The sequence below is a fragment of the Populus trichocarpa genome, chromosome 4 (assembly GCF_000002775.5).
Source record: "Populus trichocarpa isolate Nisqually-1 chromosome 4, P.trichocarpa_v4.1, whole genome shotgun sequence".
NCBI classification, from domain to species: domain Eukaryota; kingdom Viridiplantae; phylum Streptophyta; class Magnoliopsida; order Malpighiales; family Salicaceae; genus Populus; species Populus trichocarpa.
In genome coordinates, this window is record NC_037288.2 from 21,088,104 (window position 1) to 21,109,532 (window position 21,429).

The 21,429-nt window shown below is 33.1% G+C and overlaps 3 protein-coding genes and 1 pseudogene across 6 annotated transcripts; 2 read left to right on the top strand and 2 right to left on the bottom strand.

Moving 5' to 3' along the window:
* Positions 1-438: 438 nt before the first annotated feature.
* LOC18098097 (probable CCR4-associated factor 1 homolog 11) lies at positions 439-1,685 on the top strand. The gene has a single exon (XM_006384722.3). It carries the CDS (start codon positions 756-758, stop codon positions 1,587-1,589), a length of 834 nt encoding a protein of 277 aa, XP_006384784.1. The 5' UTR covers positions 439-755; the 3' UTR covers positions 1,590-1,685.
* Positions 1,686-7,816: 6,131 nt separating this feature from the next.
* On the bottom strand, positions 7,817-8,359 carry LOC18098098 (transcription repressor OFP6). The gene has a single exon (XM_006384723.3). It carries the CDS (start codon positions 8,357-8,359, stop codon positions 7,817-7,819), a length of 543 nt encoding a protein of 180 aa, XP_006384785.1.
* Positions 8,360-10,641: 2,282 nt separating this feature from the next.
* Positions 10,642-11,684, top strand: LOC18098099 (uncharacterized; annotated as a pseudogene).
* Positions 11,685-12,069: 385 nt separating this feature from the next.
* Positions 12,070-18,087, bottom strand: LOC18098100 (transcription factor E2FB). Of its 4 annotated transcripts, none has more exons than XM_052452602.1 (15): positions 17,636-17,771; positions 16,511-16,654; positions 15,857-16,049; positions 15,574-15,630; positions 15,344-15,429; positions 15,177-15,265; positions 14,997-15,054; positions 14,067-14,119; positions 13,927-13,977; positions 13,775-13,823; positions 13,590-13,655; positions 13,426-13,505; positions 13,079-13,304; positions 12,690-12,756; positions 12,070-12,586 (listed from the first exon to the last, which is right to left on the bottom strand). In XM_052452602.1, exons 2-15 carry the CDS (start codon positions 16,523-16,525, stop codon positions 12,453-12,455), a joined length of 1,224 nt encoding a protein of 407 aa, XP_052308562.1. In that variant the 5' UTR covers positions 16,526-16,654; positions 17,636-17,771; the 3' UTR covers positions 12,070-12,452. The 4 variants fall into 4 exon arrangements, with proteins under 4 accessions (XP_052308562.1, XP_052308561.1, XP_052308560.1 ...); XM_052452601.1 differs by having other exon boundaries at positions 16,511-16,593; positions 17,636-17,768; XM_052452600.1 differs by lacking the exon at positions 16,511-16,654 and having other exon boundaries at positions 17,636-18,087.
* Between the last annotated feature and the right edge of the window lie 3,342 nt (positions 18,088-21,429).

Genomic DNA, 21,429 nt, shown 5'->3' on the forward strand with positions numbered 1-21,429 from the left:
AGTTTCTTTTTGGAAATATATGAAAATAAAAAAATGAGAAAATTGTAAATGATATCAAACCATAGAAAGAAATCATCTGAAGAGCATGAATGCAAGTATAAATATACATTTTAAGACCCAAACTCCATTATAAATAACCTGATTAAAAGCATGTGATTTTTCTATAATTTTTACATCATCACTTCAAGATTAAAAATAAAGATTATTTAAAAAATAGATTTTATGTTTTAATTTTTTTTAATTTTTTATATAAATCACTTCATGATTTTTAAATTCTTTATGTTTTATATAAAAAATAAAAAATATATTATTTCAGTATATTTATAAATGAAAAATAGCTAGCTAATAGCAAACGGGCTCTTGCTTAAAGCAATGGATAAAGGCAGTGCATTCACGATGGCTGGCTTTGTTTATAACTCATGGCATTTATCAAAATGAACATTCATTAATAAATAAAATAATAATGGAAGCGGCCTCATTTGGACCAAGTCAGTCAAACTCCTGACGCGTTGAATCTTTGAACTTTTATTACACTGCACACACACCGCAGCACTGAACCCTCCTCGCTTTCCAAGCAACTCCCGTTACTCCCTCCTCCTCCACCCCCCACCTTCTTCCCATATAATATATATACCACACCCTCTCCCTCTCACTCTCTTCATACCCGGCAGAACAGCATCAGTCATATAATATATATAAGAGTCCTCCTCTCTCTTTCTTTTTCTCTCTTTCAAGCAATTAAAAAAAAAATAGATATGGAAGAAAGCAAGGAGATTGTAATTCGTGAAGTGTGGTCGTGTAATTTGGAGTCGGAATTCGAGCTGATTCGTGATCTAATCGATGAGTTTCCGTTCATCTCGATGGATACGGAATTTCCTGGGGTTGTTTTCCGACCACCAGTAGACCCCACGAACAACAGGAATTATTTCCGACAACTCAAGCCGTCGGATCATTACAAGATCCTTAAGTCCAACGTTGATGCTTTGAATCTTATCCAGGTGGGCCTCACGCTGTCCGATGCGGAGGGAAACTTGCCTGATCTGGGAACCGGAAACCGGTTCATCTGGGAGTTCAACTTCAGGGATTTTGACGTGGAGCGTGACTCGCATGCTCCTGACTCGATTGAGCTGCTGAGGCGACAAGGGATTGACTTTGAGAGGAATAGAGAGGAGGGGGTTGACTCGGCGAGGTTTGCTGAGTTGATGATGTCGTCTGGGCTTGTCTGCAACGAGTCAGTGAGTTGGGTTACTTTCCACAGCGCGTATGATTTTGGGTACTTGGTGAAGATACTCACGCGCCGGGAATTGCCGTCTGGGTTGGTGGGATTTTTGAGTTTGTTGAGGGTGTTTTTCGGAAATAATATTTACGATGTAAAGCACATGATGCGGTTTTGTAAGAGTTTGTATGGTGGGTTGGACCGGGTGGCCCGGACCCTGGAAGTGAACCGGGAGGTTGGGAAATGTCACCAGGCCGGTTCGGATAGTTTGCTGACGTGGCATGCTTTTCAAAAGATGAGGGATGTGTTCTTTGTGAAAGATGGACCGGAGCAACATGCTGGTGTTTTGTATGGATTAGAGGTGTTTTGTTGATAAAAACATGCACGGATTATTTGATTTATTAAATTTGGATATTGTAAATTAAGTTGATGAAATTTGAAAAATAATTAAAGAAATTCTTTTATGGTATATTAGCATGTGTTATGGTGGTGTTTTAACTAAGGCGATGTGGGATGAAATGAGATTTGATGAAATTAAATTAAATTTTAAATGGTGTTTTTTTAAAAAATATTTATTTTATTAAAATTAATTACTTTACTATTATTTCTAGGTTGTTTTGATGTTTTAATATTTAAAAAATAATTTTTAAAAAATTAAAAAAATATCATTTTAATATATCTTTAAACGAGTGAATACCCATTTTTAAATTTGTTAAATAACTTGTAGTTTTGTGACAAATTATTCCCAAAAAAGACATTTTTATGAAAAAGGAGATGATATATTTTATCAAATACATTACAATATCACTGATCTTTTAAAATATATTATTTCATAGTCTGGCGTTGAATCTTAGGATACAGTGTCCGTACTATCTATGACTGGGGAAAGTTCTTAAGCCCACACTGCCTCCCATCTCTTGCATCTCCCTTCAACACTGACTTTTTCAAATGGTTGACTTGACGAGGTCAGTCGTGTCCGCTAGAGCATGCATGGCACCCATGCTTCCTGTCTAGAGCCCAGATTGGCTGTCCATGTATAATCCAACCACTGATTGGTCAAAGTCATCGAGCATAATTAGTTGCTTGCACGTTTTCCCTTTCTTTTCTCTTGCAATTCATAGTTAAGATTAATACCCAAATTAATTAGGATCCGACTAAAGTTTAAGTCTTGGTTTGGATGGATTGACTGAAATTATGTAGTTAGCTGGCTAGTTATGATATTGATGGTTAATTAGTGGGATTTAGGGTGTTTTTGACTAGTGAGTTAGAACAATGACCAGTGGGATTTTGATTCATCACAAGTAGTTGACTTTTCTTTTCCATTCAAGTTGGGAGGAGAAGGGTGAAAAGAGAAAATTGAAATGATTTTACTCATTTTTATCCTCTAAAGGATTATTTTCCTCCTTTTTTTTAATCAATATTTCCACACAAAGAAGACTTCATCACTCACTTCTCTTGAACTAAACCAAAAAAAAAAAAAAAAAATTCCTTCTTTTCCTTAATTTCCTTATTTTCTCATATTAGTTTCTCTACATTTTTTTAGTTGTCTTACTGCCTGTTACTATCTACCAGCAGTGTTTTTTATTTTCTGTTTTAAATGTGTTTTTGAAAAAATTAAAATATTTTTATTTATTTTTTTATTTTAAATTAATCATTTTTTTATGTTTTGACATAGTTTTAATATGCTGATGTTAAAAAATAAATTTTAAGATATTATTTTAATATATTTTAAAATAATAAATATTTTAAAAAACAATCTTTATCGTAATACATATTTATTTGAAATTGAATTAGTCTATATATTATTTATGCCGTGTTAATCAAATTAAACTGCTACCGTACGTGATGTGATAAGTGTTAAGTTAGATTTTATCCCCTTTATTACACTAACAATAGTTTATATATTTCTATTTCTATTTGATATTATTTTTTCAATTGATTTAAGGGTTTTTACTAAAAATCATAAATATATTAAATCAGAAATGACTTGTAACTCGTATCAAAATTTTGTTATAAAATTGATTCAAAATATTTATGTTATTAAAAATTAAAATTTTTTATCATTTTAAAATAATTGAGTCATTTTTATCAAATGTACTAATAACTTGATATATAAAAAACAATTAATTTAAGAATGTTGTAAACAATTAATCTTTTAGACTGGCTACTTTATTATTGTTCAGTTAAGTCTGATTTGTAAATATAATTAATTTTAATATATTATTATTTTTATGCCGACATCAATATATATTTAGGCATTAAAGCTTGCATGAAAACAAGCTTTTATTTACTTTTCAATTGGAAATGATAAATATTTTATTTAATCTCTTGGTGTTCTAAATATGATTTCGGATGTATATAACAGGATAGGTTCTCCTCATGTCTTCATATTATAAGATCCACCTAAAATTAGAACATGTTTGGGAATTTTAATATGGTTTATACGTTTTAGATCGTTTTGATGTACTGATGTTAAAAATAATTTTTAAAAAATAAAAAAGCATCATTAACATGCATTTCAGCACAAAAAATTATTTAAAAAACAACCACTATCACACTGTCAAACACTCAATCAAGTGAATCCTAGTAGTAACATTGTAAATTAATGCAGATAATGATGAAAGTACTGTCCTAAAAACAAGTGGTTGATCCTCCTCAATTAATACAATTTTTTTTTTGTTGACTTACCAAATGACATATATATAATGATGGTTAATTATTGTTATTAATTAAACTTAATTCAACTCGAGTAATTAATTCCCAACTTGAGATTTAATTTAGTTAGGATTTTATATCAAATTTAATGAAAGTTAATCTAGTTCAGTTTGACTGATCAACCTAGTGAACTCACGACTTGAAACATAGTTTAGTTTGGATTTTATATCGAACCTAATGAGAGTTGATCTAATCACGAATAAGGATATAATTTGACAATTAATTAGATTTTTGAAAATAAATTCTTTTAAATTAATACTGACTTTAATAATTCAGAAGTCCAAGAATAGAGAAAAGTGAAGATTTAGAATAAAAGTTCATTTTAGTGCTTAAATATAAATGATTATATCTTACTCGATAGTACAATTAAAATAAACTCACACACTTTACTTTGCATGTATTAAATAATTAATAATAAAAAGATAAAATCTAAGTTAAATGTGGAATTCTGCATGAGCCGGTTGACCGTTTGAGGTTACCAAATAAATCGATTGACCGTTTATTCATCAGTGATGAACACTTGAGAATTTTGCAAAAAATAATCGACTGATTAGCTTGACCAATCTGAACCGATTGATCATTTTAGTTGCTAGAAGAATAGTAATGACCATAAACAACTAGTTTTTCTTAAAAATATATATTTCTAATGGCAAAATTATCAATAAAATCCGAACATATATGATATACAAGCTATTATAAAAGTAAAACTACTATAGAATCATCAATTCATTATCATACTCTAATTTGTGCTATTAAACCTTCATATTCTAGCACAAAGAATATTCAATTTCATTCTCACTAAACTTAAACACTTCCATATCCTATAAGTGATGTCTAGTTAAGTATGAAGATATTAAAACTTCAATTATAATATTCATTTTATTGAGAGAGTTTGTTGTGAAAACAAAACATCATTGTAAAACCTTAATTTGAGAGTTAGAAAAAAACTCTTGGTATTGGCGAGACAATTTCATCAAGGAAAAAATCTCGAAGAAAGCATATCTTCAAGTGGGTAAAATCTTGAAGATTGAATTTCTTCGGGTAATGTAAAAAGTTTAGTGTGGGTTCATTAAGTGATAATTATACTTTTAAACTTGGACGTCTAGTGAAAGAAAACAATACTCAAATACGATTTAGTACTTGAGGTGTGGATGTAGACTTGTCAAACCACGTTAACTTAAAATGAATTTGCAAAGTCTTTTCCTTAACTATTTAATTTACACTTTAATTATATTGTTAGTCATTGCATTTACTTGAGTAATTTGTCTTAATTATAAAATTTAGTGATACACCTAATTCACTCTTTTTTTAGGTGTTAAGTTGCTTTAATCATTGAATAACAACATTTAAACTGATTAAGTTGATTGGATCACGTCGGGAAAAATCTCACATGGTTTAATTTTAAATCTGATCTAGTCAAATTAAGAGTCGGGTTGAAAGATTTTTTTATTTCACTTAATTTCATCTTCTTTTTTTCATTTTTCCCCTCGGGCTTCTTTTATCAGTCTCCTAGTCTTTTGACTGACCAAGTCGACTAGATCATGTCAGGAAAACTCCCACATGATTGAATTTTAAACTAGAGTTTGGTAAAAGTTTGGGTTTGAAGGTTTTTTTGTATCAATTTCATCATCATAATTTATTTACTGATTAGTCGGGTTGTTTTTTAACTAGCCAAGTTGACTAGATTTCCTCATACCAACTCTCGCATGGTTAATTTAATTTTAAATTGAACTAGGCAACGACTCGGATCGGGAGATTTCAAAGATGACATGTTAATTCAGGTTTAATAAAAATATCAAATAGTTTGCTACAACCTTATTATTATTAATTTGTTACAAGCACATCCCTGATTTAAAACATGTTTTGGCACAAGCACATCCCTGAAAAGTAATAATTGAATAGAACCGGTGGGTGATCAGCTATGACTGAAAAGAATGGTCTTGAATTAGTTCATAAATCAGCATCAGAAACGGGTTTTTTTGGTGAATGGTTATTGTTCAAGGAGGACTGCCTTCAGTGTCACTCCATTGATTTATTTATGGCTCTGTAATTTCTTCAAACATTTAATAAACATGTAATGGCGAATTCTGTCAAATAAATGATGAAGATGCATGCGTTGTGCAAGTGCAGTTCACATCATCTGAAGCCAAGAGAAACAATATGTATTGGAATATTCTTCATGTTTCTTAACGTTACCAATTATTTTATTAATGCCATCATTAATTAATTTTGAGTTCAATCAATGATTTATATACTAATAAGTTATTTATAATATTGAAATGTATATATATAATGAAGGATTTGAGAATTAGAGAAGGTAATATTCATTTATTTTTAATTTATGGTTCAAATACAAGGAACATATACCTTTAAAAAACAGAAGAAGATTTTTTTAAAATATAATTCGGCATTTTATCTTTGCAGAATTATGGAAGTCAAAATCCTTAGAATCTGTTTGACATACCTTATAAAAAATGATTTTCAATTTTGAGCCATAGTCTAAAAACTATTTTTCATAAATAATTTGTGACAAGAATAAGTAAAAATAAATTTAAATTATAATATATTTAGTAAAAATGACTCAAATGAGATTCTTAATAATAAAAAAATCAAAGTGTAGTTTAGTAGAAATCATAAGATAAAAGTTCAAATAATTTAACTTCAATTAAATAAAAACAATAAGTTAAAAAATATTTCTAACCAAATGTATTTATGACTTTAATTTATGAGTAAAAAATTAAAAAAAAATATGTCAATCAAAACCTTATATAGCTGATCTCGAGTCCCAACTATCAAATTAAGAAATTTTGTTACCATTATTATTTTCGCAAAATTAAGGATAAACTAACAAGAAATTTTATGATGTTCTGGAAATAACTAATAATATATTTTTAGATATTCTTTAAACTTATTTTTTTAAAAAAAAAATACAACTAATAGAAAGAAAAAAAAACCCTAGTAACTCATCCTAATAATAAGCTCATACTTGAAAAAAAATGGCGCTGGTAAAAGAATTAAATATGAAGGATAATAAAGAGATTTATAGAGATTTAGGAATGATGAAGGATTTACCACTCTAACCCAAAAATGAATAAGACCTCCCAATTTTATATATAAAATTAATTAATGAAAATCGTGTGTGTGTGTATTTTGAGAAGGAGGGAATATGATCATATTTAAAGAGGGAAACGGATGCTTTGACATGGGACTGATAAAAATATTAAATTGATAATTAGCTGATAAGGCGCAAGTCATGCCTTTCATTTCTCTTTCAAACAAGACGTAGCCCTGGGAAATTCCATTTCTATAGAATATAGAAAGGATTTAATATTTATTTTCTAAAGAAAAATTAAAGGGATTATACACTGGTGATTCGAATTTATGAATTTCAAGAACAAAGAAAGAGGAATATAATAACCTAATTAAAGTACATTAATATTGAGTGTGGTAACAGTTATTATGTTTGGTCATACTTAACCTTCAAGTATTTAATAGCCATTGTTACAGAGCTACTGAAGTGGACAATCTGACAGTCACTGAGAAGAAGAAATTAGCTTGAAAGTGAGTGAAATGCTAACCCCAGAGCTAAAAAGCTAAGAGTTTTTCAACGTATAAAGAACACAGCAACACGTACACATTGCCAACCACTGCCATTAAAACTCCACAGTTAGTTATAATTGCTAATGTTTGGTTCTGTATTATCATTGCTATTTTTTCTATTCTGTAAGTACATTTATACACAATCACAACAATAAAAGTAAGGAAAAATTAAGTAAAATGTTACCGTCAAGAAAATAAATAATTTTTCCAAAATAAAATCTCACTGCCGAAGTATTGTAAGCAAATTAACATCAAAACTATCCAACATACAAGTTCCATGCACAGCTAGGATTCATGTGACAAACATCTGATCTCTTTCCAGATCTCAGTGAAAGCTTGAACGATAACATCATGTTGGCAAGGAGAATTCAGCTCCAAGAAGAAGTTAAGAAGCTCTTCAAGATCATCTTTAGAGTAGATGTTTTTCTCCAAGATCATTTGCGACATAGAATTCTTGAAATCTTGAAAAGGGTCATCAGAATCCTTCACCACAGCAATGCTGTCAGTGATTTTGGATGCTTTTGGATAGGTTTCGGATTCGGAGTTTTGGGTTGATGACGTGTTGTTGTCTTTTTTCAAAGTGAAAGTAGTGGAAGTGGAGCCTTCTTCTTCACTGTCCGGTAATGAGAAGCCTACACTCTTATCACATGAGGTTATTGTAGAGGAACAATGTTTAGGGTTCGGATCTTTTTTGGAAATTGAGGTTTTGGGTTTAGGTTTTGGTGCTGGCTCGTATACATCTGAGAGTTTTGGCCTGCCACAGCCACAGCCACTGCCTGCATTGGGTGTGAGTATGGATTGAAGGAGATTTTTCTTCTTTGAAGACATTGAAAGAGTTTTTGTGCTTAATTTGCAAGGTTTAATGTACTAGTTGGCCTGGATCTTGCTAGGAGGTGTTAATGGTGAGACTCCTTTTCAAGATTAAAACTCTAAAGCATTTGGGGACTAGAGAGAGAAGAGAGAAGGGAGAAGAGAGAGGGAGGGAGAGGAGTTGTTTTTGCTTTTGGATAGGAGTTGTTCTCTTTAGAGTTGTTGAGAGAGGATGGTTTTCTTAGATCATTCTTCTTGACTAAAAGAACAAAGGGATCGATTTTGGCATTTTCTAAAATGCCTTCAAAGAAAATTCACAAGTAATTAATTTGAATCAAATATGATATTTTCTTTCCTTTTATATATATATATATATATATATATATATATATATATATATAATAATAATCATATTCTTTGCAATAACTTAATTGAGAAACAGAAAATCTAACTTAAACAATTCTAGAATATGATATATGTGAATTTTATAAAGACTAATTAATGATCCAAAATTATCATGAATTTTTTCATATCATCATGAGTACCTCAAAACAATTTTTTATATAAAAAAAATGAATAAATAGATCATTTCATTAATTTTAATTAACTCTATATGATAGTTGAGAAACACAATATATACTTGTGTGAAAACTAGAATTAAAGATATGTACAAGATCCACCATAGCAGATCAGTGAAGCCAACAAGATGATGCCAAGCACAAACCACATAAAGACAACTATATAAGACTTCAAAAAGAACACAAAAGAAAACAGCAACTTGAACTACCCTCCCTGCAAGAAAACGACTGCCATGCACAACCATAGCAGCTGAAAAACTGTCCAGCAACTATCACTAAAGCAACGACAAGAAAATCAGCTCATGAACTCAGTCACTAGCTAGACAACATAAATTGCTCTTCGTACCATGTCAAGGGCATGTGTAATCTTCCCAACTATGTTGCTGTTGATGAATTTGGGACAAGTATTCATTAGCTTGTTCCAAATGTGACCCCAAAAGTAAGTTCTCGAAGGAGGAGGAGGACGTTCTTGTTTTAGGCAAAGGTTGTAAGTACAACCATGCAGCCTTCTGGACCAGAACATTGCTTATTGCTATATCCTCAGCTGATCGAATAGTACAAAAACCACCTTGTGATAAAGGACTGTTGCTTTCGACACAAGGAATCAAATCCTTCACAGAAGTATATGTATAGGATAGTGAATAAGGAGAGCTTAAAGTATGCTTCAAACTGGCATTTGGATTTGATGTTTCTTCACAAAGGGCTGTTGGAAAGCTATTGCTCTTTGTCTTGGTTATGAAGGAAAGTTTCTCGGATTGCGTTGGAGAACATTTGGTGTTTTTGCTTGCCATGGTTTGTTTTGGTTCCTGTGAGTAATCTGAAGATTTGTGAGGTTAAACAGAAAGTAGGAAATGGGGCTTAAGTAATTAAGAAGAAAATTAAGATAATTAATTTAAGTTTTTGGATAGAATATCATAAATCTATCTAAATCTGCAACCAAAAAGAATTTAAGATAATTCATTGTGAGCTGATAATTATAAATTATCCTTAAACTCAAATTTTTCACAACCTAAGATTTTCAAAATATTTAAGATTTTTCCATGCTTTAGCTTTTTGCTCTACCTATTCGATATATAAGTGTAAAATCAACTAACAATGTCGAAGAAGCATGAATGTAGTTAATAATTAAACATCTTTTTTCATGTAACTGGTCTCTCGATCTTCTGTTTTTTCTTCTTTTTTTTCCTTATCATGTCAATTAATAATTGCTTTTTTATATAATTATTTCCTCTTTTAAATATTAAGTGTCTCTATCAAACCCAGATTGAAAACAAAATTACATATGCAGAGTCCAAATCGTATGCAAAAAGAGAAATTCAAGATTTATAAATAAATTTAATATCAGAAAAATGAAAGAAACGAAATCTCTAAAGTTAGTTATTTTACCATTTAAATCCATAACTTTATCATATCTCTAATTATCTCCTTGATTTTTCATTTTCAAGTGATTTTCATATTTGAAAAGCATAAAAACAGGAAGAAAATAAAAGATCAAAAATCTTTTTTTTCCAAGTCCATCTCAATCTAGTCTAATTAATAACTGAAAACTGTGAGGGTAGTAATGTGGTAAGATTTTCACTTTCCTTTTTTTATTTTTATTTTCATTAATGACCTTTCTTGGTTGGCTCAAGTCCTAGATTTTTTTTTCCTGTTAACTTTTCACTACTTGGAACTTTAGATCGAGCATGTACTGTTTTTAGGATAGTTTTAATTTGCTTTTGATTGGCAAATAACAGCAACTCTGCAACTGCAACTCCCTCCTTTCTCTTTTGCTTCTTTCTTGAACAACAAAAGCTCCAAGCACTTATATTCAACCTCCCAAATCCAGTTTTAAACGACTTGAAACTAGAGCTAATTGGAGAAAGGAAAGCCCCATCTTCTTCCTCTGTTGAGGAAGTTACCAAGAAGTATGGTCTTGAAGCTGGTCTATGGAAGGTAGTTACTCCCTTCTCTAAGTTCTTTTCTTTTCCCTACTTTTGTTTCAGTTCTTGCCTTTCCTGATGTGAATTTTAAGTGCCCATAATGTGGTTTCTTGGTTTTCTTACCTTTTTTTTTTGCATAAATTGTGGATAAAGCAGGTTGGATAAGAATTATTGTTTTATAAAATCTCCACTGTTTTGTAATTTCTTTGAATTTAGTGTCTTTGCCTAAACACTGCTTGGAGAACTATGTATTTTAGTAGGTAAGAGACTAATTGGCCAAGCCTATTGTTTCCAAAAATGAAGATATTTAGCTCAAAAGAGGAGGGGGAGGAAGATGGTGAGAAAACTAAATCCAAGGGAGATCAAGCCAAGGAGCTGCTAGCAAAATATGGAGGAGCATACCTTGCCACCTCAATTACTCTGTCCTTGATTTCTTTCTCACTATGTTATGCACTCATTAGTGCTGGCATTGATGTTCAAGCCTTGCTGCAAAAGGTAAATAGCATCTATCAGTGAAAACATCAACTGGATTTTGGGTAATTTTGTTGTCCTCCACAAGGAGTAATGGATTTTGAACTCGGAACTGTGTTGGATTTTGCAGGTGGGAATTTCAACTGATGCAACTGCGGAGAAAGTTGGGACATTTGTTCTGGCATATGCTGCACATAGCTGCATCTCCAATAAGGTTTCCCCCCACTGTGGCTCTTACTCCCATTGTTGCTGGCTGGATTGGCTCTTACTTGTTCTTGGCTCGGATTCCATGTGTCCTTTGATGTCGGTGATAATTTCTGTAATAAGCCATTATAATGAAACAAACTTTTACAGTGGTTTTTTCTTTTTCAAGACTGAAGCTTTGCATGAACACAATATACAAGATGCATGCCTCTGGTATGGAACAAATGAAAACAAAATCCATGAATTCATATCTTTACCAACCCTCTAAGCAATTTATTTGATAGTTTTTAGGTCCTTTGGGTTGCAACTAGCGAAATCACCAGAGTTCCTTGGGTCATAAACAGCACCGAGCAATGAAATTCCACAATCACCACTGCATTACGGGAACAACCAATCCATTCAGGAGACGGGGAAGATTCGAGGAGGTAGCCAATGCCTTGCATCCACAGGCGATAACATTGAGATGTCAATTATCAGGACATGCTTCAATCCTGCCATTTGGTGCCTTGGATTCACAAATCAATTATAGAACAGCAAAAGAGACGCAAACACCTCAGAAAATATATCTATTTTTCAGTTTCTAAACAGGAGTGAATACTGTCATCGCATTATATATTACATAGTTTGACACCTAAACGGATATCAAGTCAGTAAATACAACAAAGCCATGAAGCGGAGAAATATACAAGGATCGATCAAAAGTCAGTTACCTTCTTTATTTGCCACTAGAATCATACGTATCATGTATACTACTTAAGCTGTACAATGAACTAGCTACCTCCGCAATCTTTAGTTTCTTTGGAGCTATGGTAGCTTGCAGGAACCCTCGATCCAACCTCCAAAATATCACAACGGTAAAGGCAGATGGTGGTTGCCATAGGTTCTTGACCCAAAAAAAACCATTTATCTTTGACTTGATTCGCCAACATTTCCCTTTCATCCAGCAGTCGTGTTAGTACCGGGAGGCACTTCTGTTGGATTAGATGGTGGAGTTTGGGGCTGTGGTGTGCAGACATTTGGCATGACATAATCATTATGAAGTGTGTCCAAGTCATTCCATTCAACCACAGCTATTTTTGCAGTCAAGGAACTCAGAAGTTTTGCTGGTCTATACTCTATGAAGGATGAGAACACAAATGAGGTAAACACAATTCAATATCTTAACAAGGATACGTTCGTTACGCCACATGTCTGTAATGCTAACACCAGGATCTGATAAAAGCCAGTAATCTGCATCACTCTGTAATTAAACAACAAAATTAGAATTAAGGAAACTTATTTATTTTACAAATGGTTGTTCCTTTCTTTAGTAAAAAGATAGCAAAGCACATGCCATGGAACCCAAATCCGTGTTAGGAAAAACGACAGCATGTTAAACCAATCAATTATTGACAGGTTGAATCCCACAAAGTTCAGACAATTATCTGAACATAAGGTGCTTTTCCCGACCTGCTGTGCTTCATTGCTTGTGCTTGCAATTGTTGTTAACATTCCAAGCAAACATAAGCAGCTGACAGCTTGCATTTTTCTGAAAAATAGGACAGCAAACAAGGAAAACTTACATCAACATCTGAGGGAACAATCTTCATGATCCCACTCACAAAGTCATGTGCGGTGTTAAGTTCTGAGCACATTCTATGACCATCTTGTTCCTGCATTTCAACCTCCTTTCCTCTGCTCTCCTCCATGGTCATTGTAGTAGCTGGATTTTCATTGAAGCCTGAGGTTGATGGATAGCTTGGAGGTGGCTCAACACCTTGAATATCCTCAATTTTCTCTTCAAATTGACTGAGTAAGTGAGAGGCATCAGGAAAGTCAGTTACATAAATTCTTGAGTGACCAATGAGTCTTTGCTCTGCTAGAATGAAGATTAGGCCTTGCCAGTAACATAAAATAAATGAAAAGATACCTGACAAGATAAACATCTATTGGGCCCATTGTACTCCTAAGGACTATCCTGTATCTCCTCTGAGGATAATCAACTGCCTGCTGAGGAAAGGAAAAACTATAACAACGAACAAAAATGTACACGCACTGTAACCCTTTTCCTGAATTGACTACTTTTGGGATTACCTCATCGGGATCTGGGACTTCTAGAGTGGTACCATGTGGAGCTTTAATTGCTATCAAGGTTTCATTCTGTAACAGAAAAAAATTACAAACTCAATTGCTAGCAATATAGAAAATTTTCTTTAGGAAAGGCAGTGACACTCCAAGCACCAAGTCTATTACTTGATAATGAAACAAAGAAAACTAACCTGGAAGCCAGGTAAGCTCTTGATGTCTTCCTCAGTGACAAAAAGCCACCTAATATGGTAAATCAGCAAAATGGGCTGAGTCTCTTAATTAAAATAGGTAACTGCTGTACAAACTATCAATAATCCATGGAAACATGAGGAGAATAATTTACTTTTGATTATTTTCATCTTCACTGAGGTCCCTCAATCTTTCTTGCATTTCTCTGCAATAATTTAGAGCCTCAGCACAATCTAAAAGTTTCAGAAAAGCAACGTGGGGATATTGCATAAGCAGAAGGAAAAACAGCATAACCTTGTTTGTTCATCTAATCTGCGTTCCTCCATGGTCAGGTTTTCAACTTCTGCCTGCAAGAAAAAGGCAATCATTGATGAAGTAAAATCCAGTACTTCCTGAGAGTTTTTGCTCATTGAAACGGTGCATGATCCACTGTTTTGTAACTGAAAATGAAATCTCAACTCAACTAACTAATTCATAGAGAATAGCATTTAGTGCAGCCTTAGGAATTCAAATTTAAGCTTTGCATTGATGCTACAGACTGTTATAGAAGCTGTGTCCCAAAATGAAGCTCATAGGACATTTGCAAGGACAACCTAACTGGTTGGCATACAAGAGACTGTTACATTTTCGCATAGCTGTTCCATTAAAGAATTAGCGTTTCTTTCCAGTGGATGGAGGACTTTCATCCAAATAGGGTCAGCAGCCAGCAATGCATCAGTCCAGGGAAAATATGAATTGGATTTACTATAATTTTATTTGTTATTTATCAATTCAGAAGTTTTAATTTGTTTAAAAAAATTTCCTATAGTAGGTTATTCAGCATTGGTTGACATTTGATATTAATTAAGTTTTATACTATAAGGGCAAATTGAGGTTTTCGTGTGCTACTATAAGCACAGTATTCTATGTAATAAAGAGACCTTTTAGTGAATGAAACTTGAGCTGGTTCTTTGTTCTTGTGGATCCAAGAAGTGCCCCTTGTGCAGTTGCAGATTTGGCCAAGTGGATTCTAGATTTTTATGCTTATCAATCTATTGCTCTGTTTGTTCTAAACACGCTGCCGTAGTTGGCTCTAAAACTTTCCAGGAAGGAAAACTAAAGCAACACGCTTTACAAACAGCTTTGCAAAGCCTAATCCAAGAGAAAAATGCCATGCCAAGAAACAAGTTGTCAGTTGTCACGATCAGAAATAAAAAGAGTTGCTGGTTGTCAATAACTGCATACCTGCAAAGTGGCAACGTTATTATCATCCGCCTCCCCTGGCCTCGATACATCAAGTCCCCTGATAACATTCAAACAAATGCTACTCATCACATGCAAAAATAACTTTAATAATAGTAGATAATCATGCAACAATTTTACAATTTAAAACAAGTGACATCAAAAAGGAATTTAAGTCCATACTTCCACTGAATTCTATTTTTGAGCTTCTTTTCTATAAGACCAATTCCTTCTAGAACATTTGTTATGTCATATATCCGCCTTTTTTGAACCTGAAATGAAAGAAAACCTTTAAATGACAGAATTTTACAACACAAGATAGAATAGATGGAAACTGAACTGAAGGTAACCTCTAAAGTCTCAGCAGCTTTATTGAGATCAAGGATGCCATCTTCAGCATGTTTGATCAAATTGATGAATTTTTTAGTCAAGAGACCTGAATCAGAATCACATAATATATTACCACTTTTACAGTGTAGTTTTTCTTTGTTCCACGAGTTATTTGAAATGGAGTTCATGATAATCACCAACTACTCTGTTTCAAAAGCAAATACAGAAATGCACAAGCAGAAAAGATTACCTAGAGAGCTGTCATAGCGACATGGACCAGATGGAGTAAGATTATTTCCAGGAGAACCTGCCAATTCAGAGAACGTTTCTCACTACATGTATTTACTTTCACTTCCTTCTTTTCACCAATGAAGTCAATTAAAATACGGTCAGAAGAGTTTTTCCACAATAAAAGAAACTCACAACAAATCAACTTAGTCATTGATTTACCCTGACCTAACCAGTGACAAAAAAACACTCCAGAACAACAAATATGAGACACTGCTGTAGAAGTTTAAAACAAATATACTCACCAAGAGCAGCAGCAGCACTCTGAGATCCAGATTTACTGCTCTTTGAGAGTCTTGATGTTTTGGGTGTCTTTCCCCCTTTTCCTGATACAGGTGTCTGCAGGGGGCTGGTCACTACTTCCATATATCCATGACCAGCATTCCAGTCACTGGACTCACCTTGATGATCTGCTGCATCACTCTTCCGCTTTAATGTCTGATATACAACATTTAACTTATATTATCGCACTGTAAGTTGTTGACAATTATAAAACAAATGAGCTCATGAGATTTTGCTTTTTAAAAGGTAGTACACAGAATATATCTTGTATAACCTCTGAGCTGACACAACCAGCCAAACTTATATCAATAAATGAAAGCTATAAGAAACATACATGAATTCCAAATTGTGTATCCTAAGTGTTCAGTAAAAATGAGTGTCAAGGAAAGCACAAGAGTTAGACACTTCCCAATATACATATTTAAGGGATAATTGAATTCTGAGAATAGGAAAACATCATACAGAAAAAGATAAAACATCAAGACTTGTGTTTATAAGTATTCTGCAAGAAGCAAACATGTCAGGATGGTGAATGCAAGCACAGGAGGATCACATGCTTGAAGACCACAAAGGGCAAGCTAGAAGCAACTTTATCTGAGCCACCTTCATCACTTAACTTGAAACAAGCTCATGGCATAAGCATCATGTTCCTTCCAAAATTACATCATAATGGACTCGCAGTCATGCTGCCTTCCAGAAACTTCATAGGCATCAAAAGATCCTTGATTAGAGGGAAAATAGGCAAGGACAACTTTCAGAGCCTGGTGGGAAAAATAGTAATCAATGGCACTGCTACATTGCGAGCCATTTTTACCAGGCATATACATCACAATAAGATGTCATAGTTTCTCAGAAAGCATTTGAAGTAGAAACAACCAAAATGCAGCATTTTTTTTTTTTTAGGCAAAGTACTCATCTCTTTTTGCAGTAGATGTTAAGGAATCATAAATCAACTTAACTTGACAGAAGGTCTACTTCCCTCATCAAAGCCTTGGCATCATTTATCAAACAGTTAGGTGTGTAATGTCTTGACTTTAGGACCATAACTTGAAACAAGACAAATTGATAAGGAAACTTAAGTTATTGAATCCTACAATTTAAATGTTCCACTAGTAAACTTAAGCATCATTACCGTGTCCCATTTACATCTTAGACACAAATCTTTACCACATGTCCCTAATATTTCCCCGTATGCTATCACAAGCCAGACACCACACACCGAATTAAACCACTTGTATCATTCAGCACCAGCTTTTTACCATCCTTTACTACTCCCTCCCCCTCGTCTTCCTACCTCCTGAACAACGGATCCTAATACGTGAATTTTAAGACAGCAACTCACCAAGATTATGTAAGAAGCACTTAAACTCTTACAAAACCCCCAAAACAGAAACCATTACTGAGGGCATCTAATCCCAATCAGCACAAACAAAATAAGCTACAAAAATTAATATTTTTAAGCAGAAAGTTTAGCCCTTTACCCCAAAAAACACGTGAAATACACCAATTCAGCTCTAGAAAACCCACTAACACAACAATTTAACCAAACCCATCTCCAAAACCCACTTCGAGAACACAAAATTAGCCAAAAAAATCAAATTTCCACTACAATTAAAATTTTAAAAAAATCCCAGAATCACAAAACCCTTAAAAACAGTCAAACTTAAAAACAAAGCAGATCACCACGAAAAAAAAAAACCAAACCCAAAACCCCAAACCCAAAAAAAAGAGTAAATACTTACAGGAGGTTTCACAACAATGCCCTCAACTTCATGATCAGAAACGGCACGTCGTCGGTCGTCACCGAACCGGTGGTAGTCACCCGGAGGCAAAAACGGTGGCTTCATTGAAGAAAACGAAAGCGGTTGCTGATGCTGGCGCTGATTCGGTGCGTGACTCTGCATACTGCTTTGCTGCGGCTGCTTCATTGATTGGTTGTTTTGTGCTTGAGAATTCGACATCGCAAGAATTTTAAAGTAAGAAAAAACTAAAAATTATATCTTTTTTGGAGGGTTTTTAGGGAATTGAAGTAAGAAAGGGAATTGAAAGGAGAGGGAAATGGAATTGAGGGAGAGATCTGGGGGTGCTTGGATGGAAAGGAAAGGAAAATAAAAAAAGCGGGAGAGAGAGAGAGAGAGGGAGAGAGGTGGAAAACGAGGGAAGGGAAGAGGAGGAGGGAATTTGGTTCGGATATAGATGTGGAGGGAAGTGCTGCCTTCGTTTTTTTTTTTTTTTTTTTAATTCATTAATTCATAATTAAATGTAATTTGTATTTTTAAAATTAGATTTCCTTTCTTTTATTTCCCTTTCAATTAGGTGATTAGTATTTTTTTAAAAAATAATTTTAATAAAATAAATAATAGAATATCACGGGTTATTATTCATGGATACAGGTTAATGCTTAAGGTTTTTTTATGTTTTTTATTTATAAAAATCATTTTATGAGTGTTCTTTCTAATAAATATGTTTTTTAATAATTGAATTTGTGTTATCATCTTTGCAAGAACATAACCGTGTTTTAACTACTAAACTAATATTTTATTTGTAAATTATTTATTAAATTAAAGTGAACAGTGTTTAGATTTAGTATAAATGTTTTTAGCATTTTAAATAAAAATAGATAAGTGAGCATAATTGTAGCATGATATTATTTTTATTAAACTACTCCGAATATATCATATAAACACATATGGTGACTTTTAAATTATTTTATACAAGGAATCCTATTTCGAAGAAATGGGACTGTACAAAGTTTCAAATAAATTAATAATAGAAAAAGGAAAGTGCAATTTGTCAAAAAATAAAAAAAAATAAAAAAAAAAAAAGAGGGAGGAGGAGGAAAGGAAAGTTCATTTGTCATTGTCGTGTTTTGATCTCTCTGTATGGTAACAACACCAATGCTTTGAGCATGCGTACCCTTCACAGAATCTAGAAAAGCCAGGGATTGGATCCCATCATCCAAAGGAATAAAAATAATTTATATTTAATTTGATTTTTTATTTAGTTGACATTAAAATAAAAAGAGATAATTATAAAATCTTATATATTTTTTATTTATATTTTTGCCCTTTCAAGCATTAGAACTTAAACTAATTTTTTTAGAATATCTAAGAATATGGTAGTGGTTATTTTTTAAAATGTTTTTTAATACATTAAAATAATATTTTTATTTTAAAAAAATTATTTTTAATATCGATATATTAAAATTATATGAAAACATTCAATAAAATATTAATTTGAAGTAAAGAAAAAAAATAATTTTTTAAAATATATTTAAAAAAACAAAATAAAAAATATCCTAAATAATAAAAGAAATAGATATCCTTTTGCTTTGAAAATATTCTTATTTCTTAACATTTTTAATAAGTTGTTATTATTATTATTACTACTGGATTTAGTATTTTGACTGGGATGCTGACGTGCAAGATGGGATTGAGAGCATAACTTGTGTAGTGGGGCCAGGTGTCCCAGTTTGGTAAATGTAAACCACAACTCAGTCCCCCTTGTTTAATAGATAAACAATTTAGTCCTTTTGGTTTAAAACATAATCAGTCAATCCCCATGTTTTCTCATTCATTTATCATAGTTCTTAAGGACCTGGGAAAATATCCAGGTCACGGGTCAGGAAAATTGACCTGAATTAACTTTGAAATATAGTTTTAAAACCTGGTTTAGCCCGACGGGTCGACCCGGAGCTGGAACTGGGCCGGGTTGAAGAAAAAATATGGGAAGGAAAAACCCGGTGTGACCCGGCGACCTGGCTAACCCGGTCAAAAACTCAGTTGCAACCCGTTGAGTTTTGTTTTTTACTAAAACGATGTCGTTTTGATTTTTTTTTTTAAAAAAGAGTTGACCCGGGCGACCCGATGACCCGGTCAAAACCCAAAACCTGAGCCTTGGACCGGACCAGCCACTAGGGGTGATCATTTTCGGTTTGGTTCGGTTTTTATCAAAAAAAATAACCAAACCAAAAAATTTTAAAAAAAACCGAAATCGGTTCAAACCGAAACCGGTTCAAACCAACCGGTTTCAGTTCGGTTCGGTTTTTTTGGACAAAAACCGGTTCAAACCGGTTTGGCTCGGTTTTTTTCTGGTTTTTTCTGTTTGGGTTCGATTCGGTTCAGTTTTTTCGGTTTCAGTCTTATAAAACCAAAATCGAACCGAACCGAACGATCTGTTTGTTCAAAATTTTAATCGGTTTTTTTTCACGGTTCGGTTTTTTTGGTTATTTTTTTTTTGGTTTTCTTAGTTTAATCGGTTTTTCGATTTTTTTACTCACTCCTAATAATTATTGGGCTGGGTCTAAAAATTATGCCTTGAAAACTAAAAACATAACCACAATATATATTATTGAATAACATGTTAAAAAAAATCACATATAATCCTATATGCTATATATAATGAAAAGCTACACAACATCCTCAGCTAATAATTTAAAATCCAAACACAAAATGCACAAACATCCAAAAATTACCGAAAAAACCATAACTAAAACAACATTACAACTACTAGATCTCAAAATTCCAAATCAAAACCAAAAAACTCCATAAAAAAAAAATAAAAATCCAAACTTTGTAATATGCCCAATGAAATTGTGTTCGCATTGAAGCTTAGCCCATGATCAATCCCCATTATTAGTAATCACTTCAAGACAAATCTAACATGAAAGTTACACTCCAACAGGCTTGCCATTTAATCTTTTAATCTTTATGCACCACCACTTTCATCTTCATTGTCAACAATCACATCATTTTCCTTTTCTTTCTTTACCTTTTCTTTTCAAAATTACCCCACCAAAAATCACATAAAAAAACCCAGCCACAAAGCCTACTGCGACTGCAACACTAATGTTCAAACCACAGTTATTAAACCCGACCCGGCTCGGCGGGTCGACCCGGTGGCTGGACCGGTCCAGGTTTAATAAAAGACCGGCTGTGGCAACAGCCTGGCCAAACCCGGGCGACCCGCCGGGTCGACCCGGAACCCGGGTGACCCGGCGAACCCGGACGAGACCCGGTTTTTTTTTTCTCCTTCCAAATGTGGGATTTGAAACCCATTAGTATATATACTCTATGTTTCCATGAAAAAAACCATGTTTTTTCAATGTGGGATAAAAACTTTTTGGTTTAAATATTTCAACTTAAAAGGATAACATAGTATCTTTTCAATGTGGGATTTGAAGCCCTTTCATATATATACACTATGTTCCCATGAAAAAAACCATGTTTTTTCAATGTGGGATAAAAAACCTTTTGGTTTAAATACTTCAACTTAAAAGAATAACATAGTATCTTTTCAATATGGGATTTGAAACCCTTTTATATATATACACTATGTTCCCATGAAAAAAATCATGTTTTTTCAATGTGGGATAAAAAACCTTTTGGTTTAAATACTTCAACTTAAAAGGATAACATGGTATCTTTTCAATGTGAGATTTGAAGCCCTTTCATATATATATACTCTATGTTCCCATGAAAAAAACCATGTTTTTTCAATGTGATATTTGAAACCCATTAGTATATATACTCTATGT